At 35.8% G+C, this 23,162-nt stretch overlaps 1 protein-coding gene and 1 non-coding gene across 2 annotated transcripts in view; one reads left to right on the top strand and one right to left on the bottom strand.

The window, feature by feature from the left end:
• Positions 1 to 23,162, bottom strand: part of LOC129247337 (esterase B1) — a 60,713-nt gene that overhangs the window by 8,185 nt on the left and 29,366 nt on the right. The window contains exons 2-3 of the mRNA XM_054886445.1: positions 2,906 to 3,218; positions 2,628 to 2,778 (exon numbers count right to left, since the gene is read on the bottom strand). Coding sequence (XP_054742420.1) covers positions 2,628 to 2,778; positions 2,906 to 3,218 — 464 coding nt within the window. The remainder of the gene's footprint in view (positions 1 to 2,627; positions 2,779 to 2,905; positions 3,219 to 23,162) is intronic.
• Positions 4,498 to 4,690, top strand: LOC129236647 (U2 spliceosomal RNA). Its single transcript, XR_008581700.1, has one exon. It is a non-coding gene; the product is annotated as a U2 spliceosomal RNA (small nuclear RNA).

The following is a 23,162-nucleotide window of genomic DNA, read 5'->3' as shown; positions in this document are numbered from 1 at the left end:
CCTGGTTGGTCATCGGTATCTCTCTGACTGTTGTTTTAAGGGAAATTCCACAAATTATCTCTCAGGAAAGCGCAGAAAAGGTGGCGCTCCATTTCTTCATGTGCTATTTCGTAAACCCTTTCGCCACAGTACAATAGGTGGAGGACTCAGAAAGTTCAAACTCGTAGTGGCCATTCGACGGTCGGCACATACGCCAAAAAGCTAGTTTTATCATATAACCGTCCTTGCAGATGATTTCCGAGAAGGAGACAGTTGAGCACTTTCTCTGTAAATGTCTGGGTTTGGCAGCTAAACGATTAAGGCCACTGGGTGCTCCTTTCTTCGACAGTCTGGGGCAGTGCGCTAACCTCAATACCATCAATATTCTCCATTACAGCAACAGCTCTGGCTAGCTGTAGATGTCTGCCTGTTGGAGGTCTCCTAATGGTGTGGGGAGTGTCAGTGTGGTACTTCAACTATTTCGCCTACCTACCTACAAAGCATTGTTTCTGCAATTTTTATTAAACTTTCACATATTTTTAATTTGTATTTAATAATAGCCTAATACTTATCAATAGGCCGGAGTATGGCTGTGTGCTAGTTTTTGACGCTGACTGTATGTTTGTCTCAACGTCCATAACACAAAGCCTTTAGATTTTGTCAGCACTTTATGATACACAAAACGAGCGCGTCAGAATTTGCAAAATCTTCAACAAAGTCGATCTAAAATCAAAGTTTTGTTAATCGTTTTCTTTGATTTCCGTGGAACAGTCCACTCCATTTCCATTTAGATAGGCGAAAAAATTAGTGGAAATATTATGAGAGCGCACTACAACATTTAAGGGAAATCATTTTTGAGAAGAGATACAACTAACATCAGGATTCCTAATTTTATATCAACTATTACTGATAAATTCAGGACACTTTTTGAATAGATCCTAATATATTTTATTAATACCACAAAGGTGGGTCATTCATCTCCGGCCAATTCGTTGAGAAATCATGAATTTTTTATGAAACTATTGCACTATCATACCATTTGTTTTTAATAAAATACACTGTGGGAGAAAAAAAAATTAAATATACTTTTATGGAGACCTAGCACAACTTGTGGCTATAGAAAAACTAAACAAAATGGTATTGGACAGATTTGCAATACACCCCCAAAATCTCATTTTATGGCCATAAAACCGTTTTTCAGTAGGTTGATGTGAAGAATAACTCCTAACTTCGCCAATTTCCATCCGATTTCGAATTTGCTTTTTTAGTTCGAAAGAACAAAAACAAGCCTTTTTGACAGTGTGTTGACAGATTTTCTGAAATGACAACTGACGAGACTGTAGAGGGAAGTATTTGGAATTTTTTATTTTTTCTCTATTTTTTCAACTTTGACATAATTTTTACGATATTATCCGATGTTGAGGATTTTTTTAGTACCCTACTGTTATATTATAGTAAATTTAATTTTGCGTCGAATGAGCTATATTTGACTGTAATTGAATTAAAATTAATAGAGTTGTGTGGGTTTTAAGATTGTTTTTGTTCTTTCGAACTAAAAAAGCAAATTCGAAATCGGATGGAAATTGGCGAAGTTAGGAGTTATTCTTCACATCAACGTACTGAAAAACGGTTTTATGGCCATAAAATGAGATTTTGGGGGTGTATTGGAAAATTCTCCTATACCATTTGTCTTAGTTTTACTATACCTACAAGTTGAACTAAGTCTCCATAAAAGTATAATTTCACTGTCACACAGTGATATTATTAAAAGGAAAAATATTTAAAAAATTTCTTCGGATATAAAGTTAAAGTTAAGGTATCTTATGAATTTTTTCTAATTTTTTTTTACCGTTAACATAGTAGAATTAAGCGCCGGACGCAAATGACCAATCGACATGGGATTAAGGTGCCAAATGGAACGACATGGGATTAGGGTTAATATTATATAAAAACATTTCTCAAAAATTAGCTCGTGGATTAATCAAACTTAAAAAATATTACACTTAGAAATGGGCCATGACCGGTTAAGTAGGTTACTGTGGTTGCCACTCTCCATGAGAATGCGGACTGGAGATCTATTATGATCTCACTTATTTGGGCAAATAGTAAGTCTCCCCATCTAATTACCAGAGTGGGTGAACCATTTAGTGTTTCCATTCATTAGTTACAAAGTTATCAAAATTATGTTAAGGTCTTGGAATACGAAAACTGCACACTCTATTTTATCACTCTCTAGAAAAGAGTGCAAATATTGGTTGAACTACTGATGGGACACTGTCACACCCCACATCACTCAGCCAAAATGGGAGTAGTTCCAAGCGATGCGTGTAGCACATGCAACAAAGGTGTACTTTGGAGAAACTACTGAAGTTCCACTGTCTGCTCTTTATAGAACTTGGAAAATGTGCCTAGCACCAGGATTCTTGAAGGATATTACTGACACAAGGCTGAACGGCTTGTTAAAGCTCGCGAAGACGTGCATTAAAAATTACATAAAATAATACCTTCGACTCCAAATACATAACACTGGTAACACAATGGACCCCGAAGGTCTATGTGAGATCTTTTTACCGATCTTCCAGCACTACCTAGCCTAATTATATTATAGTTAATTTGAAAGCTAAAAAGTTACCAGCAACACCACTTACCCAAAGGACCCAATCGGTATGTGATCGTAATGACCACAACATTTTCCATCATAAAGTAATCGGGACTGTACATATCACGAGACGCCTCACCCATTTGAAAACCACCGCCATATATCCAAACCAAAACCGGCATCAGTTTCTGGGGATGTAGCTGCAAAGCAAATTTAGTAATTTTATTATTAAAAAATGATTTAAAAAGTTTATAGTAATTTTATTATTAAAAACTTATTTAAAACCATGTAAGGAATCAGTACAAATCAATAAAATATAAAACTTACCGTTTTCGTGAAGACATTTAAGTACAAACAATCCTCACGCCCCTGCACTTGCTTCAATATGATATTGTGTTGACATGGCTTGGGATGTTCGCGCGTACAACGGCGTACCTCAGTCCAAGGTTCTGGCTCCTCAGGTGCTCTAAATCGCAAGTGGCCAATTGGTGGCTTAGCAAATGGAATACCCTCGAAGCTGTAATAAGAGCCACCATATATGGAATGCCATTTAACACCCTTCACTTTGCCATAAACAGTGTCGGTGATGACTTTTTCGTTTGTACGCATGCTTTTCTGTTTGGTTTTGAATTTCACATAGCTGAAAGTAGAAAAGAAAGCAAAGTTGAAAAAACTATCTGCATATTTGTAATTACAAGTATTAAAGTAAAGTTGCGGAGGTCTACATATAATTAGAAGAGCCTTAACTGTAGTCGCATTTATATACACAAACTCCCATGTAATCATTTTCATATCAAAGCGTGTTACCTCCCTTACAGAAGGCAGGCAGTTTACTCAATTTTGCTGGCCTAACAGAAAATGTTACATTAACATGGACATTTAGCAGTATTGCAAATGGTAACATTTTTTACAAGATGCTTTCAGGCGCAACCACAGCAGTAAGTAAACGAACGGAAGGTGCATAAGACTGCAAAGCATTTTCGGCATTTTTTTCTAGCGAACTGGTGAAGCCCATTTCTTCTGACAGGCTGTGTTACATGTACTTACAGTGGTCACACAATTTATTCGTACACTAACAATTTATAAACAGATACACCTGATACTTAGCATGATTTACACAAAAGAACAACATTTTATAATAATATATTCGTAATAAAAAACATTTTTATTCAATATTTAAAGAAAATAAAACTTCCAAATTCATTTCTGGAATTAAAGAACTTAAGGTAATAACGAAATATGGCACAATTTTATGCAAAAATATTATTCGTACATAGCAATATAAAATATATTTTTTTAAGAAGTAATGAAAAAAAACGGGTATTCAGTACTTTGTTAAGACGCCTTAAGCTTTAATAACTGCTAACAAATGTCGGTGCATACTTTTCACTAATACTTTGGTTTCATTAGCTGCCACTTTCTCCCAATCAACACTTAAAGCTGCCTTTAATGACGCTGTTGATGTCATTTTGTGCTTCGTGATTCACCTTTCTAAGAGCTCTCAGTCTGCTAAATTGGGTTTAGATCCGGTGATTGAGGTGGAGTTTTAAGCTGCTTACAGTGATAAATAAGCCATTCTTGCACGAGATAAGATTAGTTTTTTTTGAAGTGAAAACTTCTTTAGAATCGTTGGGAGTGATTTGAGGAAAAGTGAAACGAAAAAAGCGACCAACTTGGCTACGAAGCGTTATATTATATGTTGATATAAACGTAGCGACGAACTAAATAAAAATAACTTTTATTTTTTCTTGTGATTCGAACCAAGGATTTTGGATCGGAAGCTCACATTGCTAGTCGCTCGGCTACCGCTCCATGCTGTCGTTGCTGGCCTAAAACTTATTTAGTTACGAAGCGTTATATTATATGTTGATATAAATAATTTTTGTGAGCGTATAATTCTCAAAAGGTTTATTAGGTTTATTATTTAAAATCTATTGACTAGGTAGTGTGATATCTGTTCTTATCAGCTTAACATCTGATAGATCCTCCATCGGAGGACAACAAATGTTAAACTGATTTTTGGAAATGGGCGGAGTGTTTTAGGAGCTTGCTCCACCTCTGTCACGGGTTGGCCCGGTATTGCAGTACCGCCGGGATTTCGGCCTTGAATAAATACAAGAAGAAATATACAAATACATTTAGCTTTGATGGGAAGAGACATAAATTTTTATATGAATACAAGTAGACGAAAATGGAAGAAATTTGTAAGTCTGTTTCTTCGGTCCGTTTGGGTATTTTTTTTTGACAACATCGAAACCAAAGCATTTGTATCATATTTTATCTATCATAAACCACTCGTATCATTTGTTGAAATTGAAAACATTGAGGATGAATAAAATAAAATGAAGAAAATAAAATATGAACTTTAGAGCAATATTATAATGAACCTATAATTATCCCGCTCCTAATGCTGCTTTCGTCTTATTCTCTCTCAGTTTGTCTTACGGAAGGTTTCACTTCTATCCCGTCTAACCGTTAGACTGGTATTTTTTGGGGCATTGTCTTGTTGGAACAAGAACCCTCTAGCATTCAGTCCAAGTTTATCGGCACTATCATGCTAATTATTCTTCAAAATGTTTAAATGCAGATGTTTATTCATTTTATCAGCAATAAAAACTATTTTTCCTACTCCAGATGCTACTATGCACCCCCAAACTATTCCATTTGCTCCTCCATGTTGGACGGTGGGAATAAGATTTTTTTCATTTACTTCAGTATTTTCTTTTCGCCAAAGTTTTGGAGAGCCATCTGCTCCGAAAACATTAAAGTTCGACTCATCACTGAATATGACGTTATCCTAAAACGAATTTGGCTCATTTACGGTAGTAGTCCGGTGTAAAGAAAATAATATGCGATCGTTTTAAAACTTTTACATGTTTTTATTAGTGTTTTGAAGTATATAAAAAAAAATGTTTAAGTTAATTTTATATTAATTTGTTTCAAATTTTTGACGTCAAAGAGGAGTCCTTAAAAAACAGATGAGTTGGTTCGGGGAAACACACAACCTTCCAAAGTCATCTGAAATAATTCAATTTGGTGTTGTGGTTTGTAGGATATTAGCAGCTGGTTCTGTGATTTTTGTTCGCACTATTCCCAGGGCGCTATAATATTTTGGATGATTCTGGAAGATCTTTATGGCTTCCATGAAGGTCCAGACTTGTGATCTCCATGATCGGTATTGTTTCTTATCTCCGTCAAATTTTGGTAGAGATTTGAATAGCTCAAGGTCGATATCCTTAGGATCAGTGACGTTTAGTTTTACTTCATCATATAAAACTAATTCTTGCGGAGCATATTGTTGTTCTAGCATAGCTATTCTCCCCGTGAAGTCTGTTATTTGTTGCTGCATCTGGTCTTTCAGCATAGTAATTTGGGCAGTTAGTTGGGCCATTTGTTGCTCCATTGTAACTTTACTTAGTTCTCTGAGAGCGTCGTGAGTTTTATGCTTATTTGCTAACCGGAGCTTCCGTAAGGTATCCAGTTTCTTGTAACTTCACTTGTTTCTAAATTTTTTAGAAACTTTTTTCTTTGTTGGACGTCTTATGTCTCGTGGAATTTATTTTTTCTATCCTTTTATATTTAGGTATAGAAATGGCTTAAAGGCGGTTGAGCCCCCAGTTAATGTCTAACATTTATATTCAAATACGTTATTATTCTGTAGACTTTATTTTAGGACCCGAACCTAAAATATACATAAAAATAAAAAAACAAAAACAAAATGGTTAAATTAAATAGTTTATTATTAAAAAATTAAATGTTTTAAAGGTCCGGGATCTAGATATGGGTGTCTAGAATAATGGGTTAAATTTTTAGTCAAATCCGTCGAATAGTTTAGAGTCAGTCATTCCCCGAAATTTCGAAGACATGGTTTTGAGAAAAACGCGTTTAAAGTTTCGACAACAGCTGCTGCGAGCTTGTCACACGCTTTTATATACACTACACTATAACTTTAAAAATAATTAAAATTTTTGTCTGAAATTTTTTAGTATATTTTGAGATGTTTTTCTTCCGAAAAATGTAAAAAAAAATCGATTTTTTGAACCCGTCACACCGGGCTACTACCTTATACCTATAGCGTTTGGCGAACTCCAATCTCTTCTTTCTTTTAATATCTGAAATGTAGGGCTTGCGGTGTGCCACTCTGCTATGATAGCCAGCTCAGCGCAGACAATTTCGGACTATTTGTGGGTTTACTTTGTTATGCAAAGACTCTTGAATATTTCGATATAGTATCGTGGAATTTATTTTTGGATTTTGCGCGACTGGTGCTTCTAGGTTGCTTTCCTCCCGTGCACTGAATATTTTTCGCCTTCCGGTTTGGTGGTGATAAGCTTCCAATTGCCAGTATTAACGTAATTAGCAATAACACTTTGCTCCGTAGAATGTGATTTGCCATTTTTTTGTCAATTTCGCGCAGAGACTTGTTTTCCAAATACAATTTAATAACAATTTTTTGCATTTCTTATGGTAAATCCGCACTTCGTCCCATTTTGTCACTTTCAAACGCGCAACTGAAACAAAATCGGCGATAAAAACTTGAAAAAAAAATCTTATTTCGCCTTCAGCAATTCTAGTAAAAACACAAACGATTTTTACTGTTACTTTTGTTGCAACAATATCATAAGTTGAAAGTGTAGGAATAAATGTTTTGCAGTATTTTGCTACGTCTGCCTGCACAGCAAATATTTTTCACAAAGCTAAAATTTTTACGTACTACTCAGGGGGTGTACGAATAAATTTGGACCACTGTACCTATATACGAGTATGCCAAAATTGGTTACTTAGCTTTCACAGGTTAACAATTTAAGGAATTTTTATTTTCAATCTGAAGTTGCTGATCATAGAGAAATGTTGAAAAAACTAAAATTAATTTAAATACAACTGCGGCGGTTCACATTCTGAATGATCTTTGGAAATATCGAACTGAGCATCGCCAAGCGAGCTAGTGTTTATTTGCTCTTAGGAATAATAAAGGGTGATTTTTTAAGAGCTATAAGAAAGTGTTTCAAAAAAACACACGTAAAATTCAGAAAAATGCATGCAATTTTTATTTAAATCGATAGTACAGTCCATATAATTTAATGTTTGAAGATTATTTCATGCAAATGTTGACCGCGACTGCGTTTCAAATGGTCCATCCGCTTATTCCAATTTTGGCATACTCTCTCCAATATTTCGGCCGGTATCTCACATATAAATGCTTCAATGTTGTCTTCCAATGCGTTAATTGAAGCAGGCTTGTCTGAATGGACATGAGCTTTAACATAGCCCCACAAAAATAATCTAAAAGCGTTATATCGCACGATCTGGGTGTCCAATTGACAGGTCCCGAATGTGAAATAAAATGTTCACCGAACTCGCCTCTCAACACGTCCATTGTTACGCGTGCTGTGTGGCATGTGGCACCGTCTTGCTGAAACCACATGTCATGCAAGTCAAGCTCTTGCATTTTAGGCAAAAAAAGTTGTATATCATTTCACGGCAGCGCTCACCATTCACAGTTACGTTACGATTCGCAGTATCTTTGAAGAAGTACGGTCCAATGATACCTCCAGCCCATAAACCGCACCAAACTGTGACCTTTTCTGGATACATTGGTAGCACCTGCAATTCTTCTGGCTGATCTTCACTCCAAAATCAATAATTCTGCTTATTTACGTACCCATTGATCCAAAAATGCGCTTCGTCGCTGAACACAATTTTTCGATAAAAAAGGGCATCTTCGGCCAACTTTCCAAGAGCCCATTCACCAAAAACTCTGCGTTGCGGTAGGTCGTTCGGCTTTAATTCTTGCACCAGCTGTATTTTGAAAGGCTTCACACCTAAATCCTTTCGCAAAATTCGCGCGACGAATCGATAATTGATGGTCATCATTAACACTGGCCGATACAGCTGCGATATTTTCCTCAGTTCGCATTCTACGTAAGCGTGTTGGTGGTTTGATGTCCAATAATGTAAATTTGGTTCTAAATTTAGTCACAATAGCTCGAATAGCCGCTTCAGTGGGTCGATTAAACTGACCATAAAATGGAAGAAGCGCGCGATAAATTTTCTTAACAGAACACGCATTTTTGTAATAAAATTCAATGATTTGCAAGCGTTGTTCGTTTGTAAGACGATTTATGGTTAAACTTTAGACCAAACTAAAGATGTTCGACAGTGAAACCACGAAACGTGCGTCAGCTGTTTAAACAAACTGTTTAAAAAGAAAAATGCTAAAAAATCACCCTTTATTTATGTATATGTTTCGAATATTAGCCGCATCTGTCTTTAAGTAAAATTCTTGGAAATATTTATACGTCAGCGCAAGCGGTATATTGATATTTTCAGGTAAAAAGAATTCCATATCCTGCTCAGAAAATTCCTATACCTAATATATAAACGAAAGTTCAGTTAATCCAGTGTCATTTACAAGTGACGAGAGTTTAAAAGAAACTTTTTAATATTAAATGGTGCCAGAGTAACAATGATGTTGGCCATAACTTATACGTTCCTTTGTCCAACACGTATTTTTAATAGAAAAATATCCATGTATATTATCTAATAATTAGCAATAAAAAAGTGGTGCCAAAATTTCATTGAAAGATTATTTCTAGAGTAATTTCAAATATTGAGCAACAAATGGTGAATAGTACTTAGTAATATTTGTAATATTAAAGAAAATTCTCTCAAAAAGCACTGCACAGTTAACAGCACCACCGGATTAAATCAAAAATGAAAGACAAAGACAAAACTATTCTCCTGTCCTGCAATGATTTTATGTTAAGGCCCTCGCCTAATTTGAAATGGTGTTTTTTCGATGTTTGTTTAAAAGCGTGTCAAACGGAAACGAAAAAATGTTTTTTACTTTTGTTTTGAGTATTTAATTGCTTGATCTATTATTAAAAAACAAAAATTTTGCTTTGGCCGTTCGTTCAATAAGTTGTCAGTCTTCCAAAAGAACGGTATGTCGCTGGGGACACAAGAGCGGTAATTCAAATCACAAAAACTTTCTGGACTCAGTTTGGTATGAGAAGTAGTCCGTTAAATTAATTTCATCCTTTGTATAAATCAGAGTGTACAATCTCTGACGGCTTCTAGATCAAATCGGGAATTTCCTTAAAAACTCCGAATACTGCTAGTATTTTTCAGGCAGAAGTCTTTGCGATCCTGCAGGCATGCAAAATGCTTAGGGAACGTGGGAGCGCGTAAGATATTAACATTTTTTCCGATAGTTCCGCTGAGTGCAAGGCTCTGACGGCACCATCGTGCAGATCAAAACTGTTTAACTACTGCTAGGAGGAGATAAAATCTCTTCGGTGTATAGGTAACATTTCTCTGTTCTGGGTTCCAGGACATAGGAACATAGAGGGAAATGAAATTGCTGATTAGCTTGCCAAGAAGAGGACTCCCTGACAGTTATTAAAGGGGAACTGCACAAATTATTTATTAGGAAAGCGCCGAAAAGATGGAGCTCCATTTCTTCATGTGCTATTTCGGAAACCCTTTGGCCCCAGTACAATAGACGGAGGAGTCAGAAAGTCTTGGGGACTCTACGCCATTCAATTTCCAAACTCGTAGCTGTGTTTAGTGGTCACTTGACGATCGGCGCACACGAGAAAAAGCTAGTTTTACCATTTAACCTCCATTTCGGAAGCTGTGGGACCTTTCCCAGAAGGAGACTGTTGAGCACTTTTTCTGGAAATGTCTGGGTTAGACAGCTAAACGATTAAGGTCACTTAGGTGATCCTTTCTTCGACAGCCTGGAGCAATGCGCCAACCTAAGTCCCATCAAGCTTCTCCAGTACATCAAGAACGCTGGTTGGCTGTAGGTACCTGCCTGTTGGAGGTCTCAAAATGATATTAAAACGGCGCTAAAGCACTAAAGCTTTTTGGGAAGTGGCAGTGAGGTACTTCAACCGTCTCGTTTATCTACCTACCTAGGCATCAGTCATCCGCAGAAGTTTAATATGTTTTTATTTTGTGCTAAGTGGAATAAAATAAAAGTTTTGCCCTTTTGTTATAACACAGATTTTAGAAACTAATTTTTAAAAGATACTTTTGCAACTAACCTTTTTGGGATATGTAAAAAAATAAAAAAGGCTATAATATAAATAAAAAAATTTCGCAATTACAAAAATCATTGAGAACGAAACAAAATTTTTGAATTTAAAATTTTTAGAATCAAAAAAAAAAAATATATTTCTCGCTTTAAAGGGAATCACTGCATACCTCAACTTCGTGCTTTCCATATACGTATGCTTTTATTGCATTCCGCTTATTAGGCCTTATAATTCCGGGTTTTGTTTTTAAAAAATAGTCAGTTAAGCTTTTGTGAAATTCATTGTTCTATCGTGCAATAGAAAAATCACAAAAACACAAGCACTCTACCTCTAACTTTAGAACAAAAGAAAGTTACGTGGATGTCAATTATTATTATAGTTGAATCAACTACATGAGCTTCATAAGTATAGTGTGTTTTTTAGCTGCATCAGAGCTATTGATATAGATAACTACGGTTTCACAGTTGGGAATGGCAAACTCACATGTTGACTTATGAATCGTTTAACACCACAACAATGCCTCCTAATTGTCCTAAAGCAGTCGCCGGGTATTATCGGTCCTTATTTCTTTCGAAATGAAGAAGGAGTTGCTGTTAAGGTGAACGGCAAGTGCTGTCGAGCTAAGTTTACTTAACTTTTTTTTCCAAAAATTATCACTCAATAATCGATTAATTGCAATACTTATTGCATAATAATACAATTATTGACGCCGTGCTGCCAGATTTATTTGAAAAAGGAGTGAAAAATGTAATTCCTATTCGCAGCGAGTATTCAATAAATAAATGCCATGAAATTATCTACTAAACCATAACCAAAAAAAAATTCATCCTAAAAATATTTATGTTATGCTTTATAGACGGAGAGCTGGCTACATGAAAGTGCCCTCATCAGGTACATGGCTAATTTATATTGAAAATAATAATATTAGTGTAGACGAATATAAAAATGAATGTCTGCCATTGCAAAACTGGGGCGCAAAGGGGGAATACGCAGTGAAAGGGGTGAATTTTGGGTGGAAAAAAATTCATAAGGTACAGGTATTCTATGTACGGGAAAAGTTTGGTTATATATTTGAGAAAGTGTAAAAAAAATTGGCAGACATTTTAAAGTTTAAACACTCCAAAAGCCATTTACAAAATGGCAGACAAAAAAGTGAGGGCTAAGGCCGCGGCAGACGACGTTAAAAAGTGCGCTACACATCAACATTTTTAGTCACATTCTTGATATTTAAGTGCAGAAGAATTATTATCGATATTTATGGAGTGTTTCGAGTGTAAAGTGTCTTGAAAAAGGCAAATCGATGATGGTGCCCCTTAGTGTTGTTGACTTATTAACGTCTGATGCACAATCGAAATTGAAGATATCTTTCATGAATTTGATAAATGTTTCGTCATTTTTCACGTTTGTGTAAATGTAACTTGACCTATTCCATTGCAATTCCTTTTACCTCCTCCTCTATATCCATACAAAATATCTATCAAACAAATAAAATTAAAATTTTGTTTTGAAAATTGCAACCATTCCATCAATATTTTCTTATGACGTTGTCACGTTAAACTATCGTCAGTAAACCGACTTTACAGACAACCTCTTTTTTTAAAGACGACCAGCGGAACGGGCGGGTTTTCGCTAGTATTTCAATATTTTTGAGTTTATTTGCATCATGGCTATGAGTGGGAAGAAGTGCGTTTTTAACTGTAGCATGATCAGATGGATGGATCGATTTATAAAACAGATAAATCTGTTTTGTTGAAGTCGTTGGAAAAAGATGTTCAAAGTACAGCCCCAAGCTACACTGACATTTGTGTAATAGACGGATTCTTTCTCATACATTGTATCAAGGATTTACCAAAAACATTCGGAAGTATCTCCAAAAAGAAAAATCAAATGGTGACTAATCAATAATCAAATGCAGCCCGTGAAATTCATGTAATTTTTGATAGATATTGGTCACCATCTATCAAAGATTACGAAAGATGTCAGCGAAGCGGTTCCTCTGGTAATCGTATGTACGTGATTTCTGGACCTGAACAATCAAGACCATCAGACTTTAATAAAGAACTCCGAAACAGCTTTTTCAAAGAGGCACTCGTGAAATTTTTAATCGTCAACTGGCAAAATCAAGAATTAATTCCATTCTTTCAAAACAAAAAAGTGCTACTCAATTTTGATAACTGATAATATATTATAATAAAAGATAGAACATATAACTAATCCATTCTATTAAATGTCTAAAAATCATTTTGCTTTGTGCTTTGTTACAGGCGATGAAGACATTAATGCAGAAAGCGAATCAAATGAAGATGAATATAGCGATAGCGAAGGAGATATCACGTCCGAATCAGATTCCGATTGCGAATGTGACTAAAAATGTTGACGTGTAGCGCACTTTTTAACGTCGTCTGCCGCGGCCTTAGCCCTCACTTTTTTGTCTGCCATTTTGTAAATGGCTTTTGGAGTGTTTAAACTTTAAAATACAATAATTGGAATTCATGTACCTTATGATTTTTTTTAAATTAATTTTTGCAATCTTCAGCGCCGTCTGCCGGCGAGTTAGCCCCTCGCAAAATGTCTGCCAATTTTTTTTACACTTTCTCAAATATATAACCAAACTTTTCCCGTACATAGAATACCTGTACGTTATGAATTTTTTTCCACCCAAAATTCACCCCTTTCACTGCGTATTCCCCCTTTGCGCCCCAGTTTTGCAATGGCAGACATTCATTTTTATATTCGTCTACACTAATACTATTATTTTTAATATAAATTAGCCATGTACCTGATGAGGGCACTTTCATGTAGCCAGCTCTTAGACTATTAGGAGGTATCCGCAATTAAGGAAGCAGTGGATTGGTTGCTTACCTCGGTAATTACCGTTAAGGAAGTAAATATTTACTCTGATAGCCAAGCGGCAATTAGGGCCTTGTGCTCGTTGTTTGTGCGTTCGAGATTGGTCGGGGAATGTTTGGCTTCTCTCTCGATTGCATCCGAGTACTTCGACATCAGGCTCATTTGGGTTCTCGGTCACAGCGCCATAGAGGACAACTGCTGGGCCGCTGAACTGGCTAGACAGGGAACTTCGGAGACGGTTTCGTCGCGAAATGAGGGGATTGGGGTTCCCTTAAGAACCTGTGGTCTGCTTGTGGAAAGATGGGCCTCGCGTCAACTCAGCGAGTGCTGGGCTAGTGCGCAAACGTGCAAGGTCGCGAGATCCTTTTGGCCACGGGTAGATCGGGGACGCTTGAGGAAACTCCTAAGGCTAACAAAGCCCCAGCTCTCGAATTTGGTGGGTATCCTTACCGGACATTGTCCGTTAGGTGTTCATGCGGTGAGGCTTGGGATTGCCTCAAGTCCGTTCTGTAGAAGCTGTCTTGAGGACGAGGTGGATTCATCTCAACATCTTCTTCTCAGCTGTCCTGTCCTCGTCTGGCAAAGATTTAGACACCTGGGCTCTCATTTTCTCGCTACGACTGCGGATATAGCGCGTCTAAATACCACCAAGTTGGTGAAGTTCATCAGTAGCTTGTTGCGGCTAATTACGAACGCAAATCAGCCACAGTCGGCGCATGGTCGTCATCGCCTCCAATCCAAAGGCTCTTTCTTTCCTTCCCTTCTCCTTTCTCCTCTCCCCTGTATGGCATCACAACGGACGAATTTGTGCCCAGTGTGCCCTAAGCTAGGGCAGCCATTTAACCTAACCTAACCTGCTTTATTATTTTATGTTCTCATACTCTTAGAAAAAACTCGACATTATTCTCAACATTCGTATTTAATATTGTGCATGATGGCTTTAAAGTTTTATTATACGAAATATAATTTCAACTTTTAAACTGCGCATACAATTTTTATAGTTCATCTACGCAAGAGCTTTTCGTTTCAGCGAAAGAATGCTAAAACTTGATAAGTAATAAAAAATTGTTGATATAAAATATGATGTACTTCTCAAATGCCCTGAAAAGGTTTGCTAAAAGAATGCATGAATATTAAAATAATACTCATTAAGCTCGGATGAACCCGGAGCGAACTTTTTCTGCGGGCTGATAAGAACGCGCAGCTGTCAATAAATATTTTTCCTCCATCCGGGTGTCTACGCATTCCTATCTGTGTAACTTTGAACTGCTGTACACCAAGTAATCATTTTTGTTGTGTTTCCAAAAATAGCTGCATAATTGGGGGCTTGTTCCCGCCAAGTCCTGGTATGAAGTTCAATTTTTATACAATGTAGCTGGAGACCCATCAATTTTATTTATTTTATTTAGTAATTCGTCTTCAACTCGTGCATTTGGTTCTTCTTACGTCAACAAGTAAATATGCAAACATAATTTCTTCACTTAATACGAGTACTGTACAAATATTTTTAATTGCAAACACAACGAATCCGATGAATCCGGTTCGCGTAATTGCACAGCCGCATACATACCTACATACGCGAGTACTTTATCGCAGCTCAAGCGTATTGCGTACTTAAAAAGCAGGCTCAAATTTTTTCTAACAGCTCTATATTTGCGGATCGGTAGCTTTGTTTATTTTTTTGTTACTTATGTACGTTCAGAAGTTTGCGATTGTGACAATTGCTGGAGTAGCTGCGCATGATAAGCTGTCGCAAAGTGCTACGAATATGCGCCAGCTAAATGACTCAAGTTGCTGGTTAATAGGCTGGATTTACGTGCTGTGCGATAATCTAAGTACACGACAAGTCACTTTCTTAGAAGACATAAACTACTTGCATTATATGAACTTGTTTTCCCCCGCATTCTTCAATTTTGCGACCAATTTGCATTTAATTTGTCGGCTTTCGTAAAGGTATATTACCTTTCAGATAAGGTGAGCAATAAACATAAAATAATTACAAATAAATGAGCTATTCATTTCAATTTCAACGACGTTTTTGACAGCTAGCAGGGTCCAAAGGTTATTGGTGATTCCATCAAGACATAAATTACCGCATTTGGAGGATCTACGAGTATGGGTAATGCGCGCTTGAGAACAGTTCTAAACTGAAAAAAAGTTGAGTTTCATAAATTTCTTTTAAATAAAAATCGTTAATACTTTTTACACATTTCAAAAACTAAGAACATGACCGGATTTTCAAGTTTTTAGTAAGCTGCTACAACAACAACTAGTTTTTTAAAATATGCCTAACTATAAAAAACAAGAAAAAATGTTTTTAGGAAAAATTTACAAACTAGTCGACTCTACTATTGAAATTTCATTGAAAAAATCGTATTTATGGCTTGCTTTGGATCATATTTGGAATGTATATCAATTATGCCAGTTTTTTTTTTGCAGAAAATGAAGCCGTTAACTGTTTCTGTGGTTAAGGCGTTTCCAGAAATTCTGTACGCAAAATTTCTCTCGAAAAAGCGCCTGGATGTTGTTTTAAAATACAGCATAAACAAATTTAGATTTTTACATGATTCACTCTTTTTGTTCAAAATACGGCTCTTTACAATTAAATGTGAGAAATCATTTTAATCATCATTTAAATATCCACTATGAGCACGTCTACAGATGAAATCCGCTAAAAAGTCAAATCATTAATGCGTAATTGTTGGAAAGTTCGTCAGCAACACTTCGCGCGCTACTGCAGCAATATTCTCTCCCTAACGTCCAGTTTTTGGGCTGCCAAAATCAGTTTCTAGACAACCGTTGAATTGACGACTAATGCGATCCATTATTTCCACTAAAAAAATTACGGATTTTGCGTATTTTGTTCTTAAAAATCGACCATTTAGTACAATAATTCAATCACTTTAACGCGTCGTTCTATCGTGTAAAATGTCATCTACTTGACAAATGCCAAAGATGACCTAAAAAAGGTATCGTCTAGAAATTATTCGCTACTGGCATGTAGGCGCCTTTGGGCCTGCCTACCTCTTAGGCAGTGCCCCGTTATGACTGAGAACAGTGTTTATTTTGGTTGAATAGAGATTCTGTGCGTTTAGCATTGAGAGTCGGCCACAGTTGACGGGCAATTTTACAGGTGGTAATGAAGCCTTCCTTATTTGCTTTCCTTCGTTTGCTTTCCTTACAATTTCTTCAAGGATGAGTAGCTTACATGTGTGTTAGGGTATTCCTATGTCAATGTTTATGTACTCATCGGTCAATTTGATGCCGAGTCTCGCTAGTTCATCGGCTCTACAGTTACCCTCAATGTCCCGATGGTCAGGAACCCATGTTACCTTTAGGTGAAATGACTAAGCTATCTCGTTAAGAGATGCGCAGCATTTCACGGCTACCTTGGAGGTTGTCGAGTGTTTTGTAAGGGATTTTATCGGACATTGCAGGTAACATCAGTTTAGTCTGCAGTCTCTCTCAGCCTGCCAAGCTCGCTTGTGGATTGTAGTAACCCATTTGCTAACCGTGGCTTTGATGTCTGTAGAAGGGAGTGGCAGAACGGGCACTGGACTAAAGAAGTTACCCTCAAAGCCCATTCTAGCTAAAGAGTCAGAAATCTTGTTACCCACGATACCCACGTGTCTCAGGGCCCATGTTAACAACAGGCTATTATGTCTACCGACATAGTTCAGCCTGGATTTACAGAACTGACTACCCTTGATGTGGTTGCGGGATGTCTAATGCCATGCGCGCAGCTTAGTTGTCGCTGCAGACAGACACAGATCTGCCTCTCCATCTGTTTTCCACAACAAAGTTCTCGCTTCTTGAGCAGCATACACCTCCGTTTGAAACACGGATGCAGGCATTCAAAGAGCAAAGTGCAGTTTTGTCCTCCTGGATTCCACTTAGACCCGATAGCCAGAACCGTGCTCGGTGCTGGAGTCATCTGTGAAAATGTGGAAACAGTGTTTTGCCGGGCTCATTTTCAGAGTTTGACCACAACAGAGCCTCTGGCAGCACCACACTGTATATCTTTACAAGTACGACTCTTGATGGCATAGAGTCAAGAAGCATGGAGAGAATCGTTGGATCGAGGTCCATGCCTTCTCTGTTTTTCAATGCCGGACAGGAGCCGTACCAGTTCCCATTGTGTTGAAGGCCTCTCCTTGGCTGAAAGCATCTTCTCCTGAACTGCCCACTGCATGCCACCTGAAGAGAATAAATATTTATATTAATACTAACACAAACCCAATTTCACTCCTCTCAGTCCCTTCTGTTAAACACATATCCCTAATAACTAAATTCCCTAAAATAACCAATCCCTATCATAGGGTCTAACATTTCAGAAGGTAAATATGTATGAAATTATTGGGCTTAAGGCCAAACTGCATGGCTTCTAACCCTTTGATGATAAGATTTATGTTGTAAGATAATTTTATATAAAATAGAGAAATAAATACAAATCGAAAGTTCTATTACTTAGATAGTTAGACAAGCAGAGCCATATTTTTCAATACTCCGTGGCTGCATAGTGTAGTGTGTTACTATCATTCTCTAGGACTGACCTCGAAGCTTACTATGAACATAAAACCATGTACAAGGGGCCGCAAATTAATAATCTAATTTGGTGTTTAAATAACTTTTTTAATAAATAAAAAAATGTTTTTGAATAATGGAATTTTTTTATTTAGATTTTTATGCACTCCATTGTTTGTCCGTTTGTATACTGTAGCTGCTTAGTTCCCGAGTGTCAAATATGATTGACGTACGACGCCATTTTCATAAAGTATAATTCTTCCGACAAGATGATTAATTTTGCGCACCTAGTATTACTCATATGTGAAAAGTCATCAATCCGCCCAAAAATCTAGTTTTGCCCATTGTGTATATGTTCACAAAACATTGAGCGTCAAAAGTAAATGGCATCAGCCTTACTGTGTTCGGAAGATGAATTAGTATGTGTAAAAACCAAACGCTAAACAAGTACTTAATGCCCTTGACTCTGGAATGATTTACAAAGGTACGCTTATGCATTTTAACAGCAAACTGCCATTCGTAGGTACACCACTATTTGCAGGAGAAGCTTGCCGAATGATAATTTGAATTCAATATCAGCAGCCTAGGCCACAGAGGTCAAGTAACTACTTATATTGTACTATATATACTTCAATGCTTCATAAGACGTTAGAATTAACAATTTACTTTACATGCACTCTCTAATTAAATATTTTATAGCCTTTGCACCGAAAAGATCAAGCGATTGTAAAATGAGTTTTCATATTGTTTTTTCATTGGCTTCTAATCCTAAGCCAGAGCAAATTGCAAAATCATTCGCAAATAACAAATTTTCCAATACAATGAGCCATTTGTTACCTAATTCGTTATCACTTGCATGATGTCAAAGTTTGATAGACGGTTGGCATTTGGAAGGCGTATAGAATAACTAATCAAAAAAAAAAAAAAAAAATACACAAAAATGTTGACAGACAGCAGTAAATAATTATAAAACATTATGGCCGGGTATCTTAATCTCCTTGGTATAACTTGCATTTCGCTATCAGGATACTATAAATTTAAAATTAAGTTCTATTTTCAAACATTTTACGCCTAATTTATTGCTATCACAAAGAATTTTATTGTGGCAAATGCAATTGTGAAACTTAAGAAATATTGTCTTTGCATACATATATATATATATATATATATATATATATATTTGTATGTATATTTTTATGTGAATGTTTACAGATAAAATCACATAGTGAATTTCTCAATTGTCATATTAAATATTAGCAATTATTAGATTTACACTTTGAATAATACCACATTTTTCATTTTTTTTAATACTTCTATTATTGATGTTGTTAAATTCTATTGCTATTGTAAATTTTTCAATATTTTTAATTGCTACCTCAGCGACCAAACTACCGCAGTACACTTTCCAGCAGTGAAAGTAATTTTATGACCAGTTCTCAAATGGTCTAAATCGTATTCAGAGTGGTTCAATTGGTGCTGTGCCATGCACTTATAAATAGTAGCCAAATAAGCTACGTAAAATGCACTAATTTCGCAAACAAAAAAAAGAAAAGTTATGAATTTTTTTTTATTTGAAAGGGCTTCATAGAAAGGGCTTTACTTATCATGCCAATAAAATATTTCTAACCTTAAAGTGCTCGTTAACGCTTTTTTTTCTTGCAACTACCTAAAGAAACGGTCCGTTACAGCCGATTGGGTTGGTGCGTCACTACCATTCGGAAATATAGAAAATAGAAACCCCGGGTACGAAACACCGAATTATATAACAAGTTTTTCTAACAGCGGTCGCTGGTGTGCAGGCAATGACATGTACCTATACCTATACAATGAAACCTCAGTTAGGCGGACACTCACCGTCAGTGAACTGTTGTCCGCCCAAGAGACATATCCGTTTAAGGGTAGAGTAGCTTATTTTAGAGCTCCTTAATTCCTTAAATAATTGAACAAATATTTTTAGTAAGTCATTGCATATCACCGCAGTCATAAATATTCCAATATCAGTTCGGGCTCAGCACCGATTTGTTTTTTTTTTTTTTCGCGACAACCGATTTTGGATGATGCCACCGCAATTGAAAACCAGCGAAACACCTATGTTTGAGATGGTGTTCAATAACCAGCAGCAGAAGTGAGTTGATCGGCATATTTTTGTTGGTTCAGCCCACACCTAAAGTCATAGAAAATCAGTACATGGCTATGCTAATAATTTAATATTATTTTTTGGCCAAGATGAGTGATTCAAATACCTGTAAATAACACAAATATCACTCATATGACCAAATGTTCTGCTTATGATTGCCTTCAAAAATTGTCAAACTGTATGATAAACTGGAGGCTTCTAATCAAACGCAGTATGCCAGATCCGCAGTATCTAAATCTAACTCATTCACCAGATTTGATGCTATCAATTTTCAAAATAAAGCTCATTGAAGCTCTTGTACATAGGAACAAGCTCAATAGAATACGACCAGCACCGCATTGAAGTGGGAAAGATTCGCATGATGCGTTGTAGGTAGAGAAGATGTGAAGGCGATGATAACTAAATAAGTGTTAAGATAAAAACTTTTTGAGAGTTTTGAAATTTAAATTTTGAAATAAAATATTTTGTCTTGTAAGTCTCGTTATTTAATAGCCATACCTCGTGTTAATTAAAAAAAATTATAATAATTGGCCTGATGTTTTTTTTTCACAAATTGAGGGGCCTACAGTTGTAAGGTGACTCCGAACGGCAAATGGTTTTATGAGAGGCTTCTTCGTGTCAGAAATACACTGGGAGGTTTGCTAGCATTAATTTACTTTTATTTACATATATTGGACAAACAAAAAGCACATATAATAAAACTGAAAGAAGATATACAACACGCGACAAAACGTTAACACATGAAACCTTCTGCCCAGTTTTTACCATTTTTACTTTATATTATTAATACTCATTACTTTTTGTGTAAAAGTTTAGCTTATTGTCTCACAAGTCCTATATAAACATAATTTTCAGATTTTATACAAAAATTAAAAAAATTCGTCAAACTTCTCCTACTAATTCCATGGTTTTTAGTAAGAATTTCTAGACAGATTTTTGTATGCATATTTGGAGCCTATTAAATTTTAGTGCAGTAAAGTGCAAGTCTGAAGTGGCTAAAAAACCCAGTTGATTTTTTATAATTGTTTTTATTGACTGTGTTTGCGTATTTTCGTGATATAGCAAATGCGTGGCTTTATGTTTTATGGAGAGATTGCATCACACCGTCTGGGCAAACAAAAAATAAAAGCCAACGAAAATTTTTAATAACTTTAAACTGGCACTTTAGCATGATTTATTAGAGTATAGAAAAAATTTTGTTAGAAACTCTACAATAATTAAAACTCGCGCATTGGGATGAAAAGTTTGTGGAATTTAATTTTTTTTTTTTTTTAATTTGGATTTGTACTCGTATATTCTTTTGTTAGTTGTTGCTTTTTTATCCAGGTATCCATTGCGTATACTTTATTTCTTAGAAGAAAAGCTCAACTACGAGTATTTCATTTGTGTTTTCATAAAACAGCAAGATGAGTGATGAGTGGAAGTTGTAGATTGTTATATTTGAAAATACCATAGTTCAATAGAAATGTTCAAGAATATTAATATTTATTTGAAGAATATTTATTAATATTAAAATTAATACTAATATTAGTATTAATATAAGGACATATTTTTCAAAGACCATTATTTGACCAGATTGGCTATGGCGGAAAGAAAGTAAAACCCTTTTTTAATAGCGGGATATATCCCCTCTGGAAGTTAGGGCTCGAATCCCCGTGCATGAAACATGGAAATGATAGAGAACAGTTTTTTGTTCGTTAGATGCCCATATTAATAACATAAAGTGAGTATTAGTATTGAGTATTGACACTATTTAGTGAAAATTTAGCTTTTTAAAGGCTCGAAATCCTTTAGAAAATGTAATTGATGAGTAAAAGAAAAACCGAGTATGCAACATTGCAACATACAATCTACAGTTTCACAACTTTTACTATCACCCTGTGTATGTAATATAAAAATCAAATCAATTTACTAAAAATCAAGCCTTGGCCCATTTTTTTTTGTGACTTATTTATTTATTTATTCAATTAATAGTCTAAAAAATACAGTACTTAATCAAAATTAAATTAAACTTATAATTAACTAGTTCCAATTGTTACACCGCGTTACACACATTATGTCCTATGAACCAAATATACTTTTTCGGAAAGGGGATAAAAAATAAAAATACACGTGTATCGGCGATTTTCATGTACATGTCACAATTTTTTTTTTTTTTTTATATTTTATAACTTTAAACAAGCAATTCTTGTATGCATATCTGTATAGCCACACGATCACAGGATTAGCTTAACGGACTTGAATAAAATTGGGCACACAGATAGTGTATCACATTACTAGACTTTTCACCTAGGTGTTGCCACTCACAATGTTTCACAGGGTTGCCACCTGTTCGTAATTAAAAAAAATATTGCATGAGATATGCCGATGTAGGTATCAAAAGAAAGGTATTTCACACCGCATTACAATAGAGATATAAAACCCCGATTGGAAAAAGGGTTAAAAATTGATCCAAAGTTTTTCACACAAGCGGACTACGAGCTCTATATTTTATAAATAAAAAAAAAAATCTGACGTGTAATCGCCGATACACGTGTATTTTTATTTTTTATCCCCTTTCCGAATAAGTATATTTGGTTCATAGGACAGAAAAAAAGTTCGTTTTTATAACGCAGTGTTATGAGTGGAAGAAAAAGATAACATTTCTTATAAATTGCAGAGAAAGATTATTAGATAATACTAAGAACTTAGTTCAACAATTCATTTAGTAACCATTTCAAGTGGTTCTTTGTGGAAGAAAAATCCAGGCCAGTATGATTTGAAAGCGAATTAAATTCTCCCAGAGTTCTAGAAATCAGAGCATTAGAAGCATAATTTGTTCTAACCATCTCTAACCAGAAAAAATCATGGTTCCGTAAATTTCGCTGCGGAATATTGAAACTGATTTTCTCGAATAGCAAAGGGGAGTCAATAAACCCAATAATATAGGGTGGGCCATATAGCGTTTGCTTTTTGAACCACCTATTTTTTTGAGAATGGTAACACAAATGACATGTCAAATGTGTTCATAATTTACTTAAAGGTTTGACAT

Source organism: Anastrepha obliqua, chromosome 1, assembly GCF_027943255.1.
Source record: "Anastrepha obliqua isolate idAnaObli1 chromosome 1, idAnaObli1_1.0, whole genome shotgun sequence".
Taxonomy (NCBI): Eukaryota; Metazoa; Arthropoda; class Insecta; order Diptera; family Tephritidae; genus Anastrepha; species Anastrepha obliqua.
Note: the sequence above shows the minus strand (reverse complement) of the source record. Positions and strands in the feature narration are given on the sequence as shown.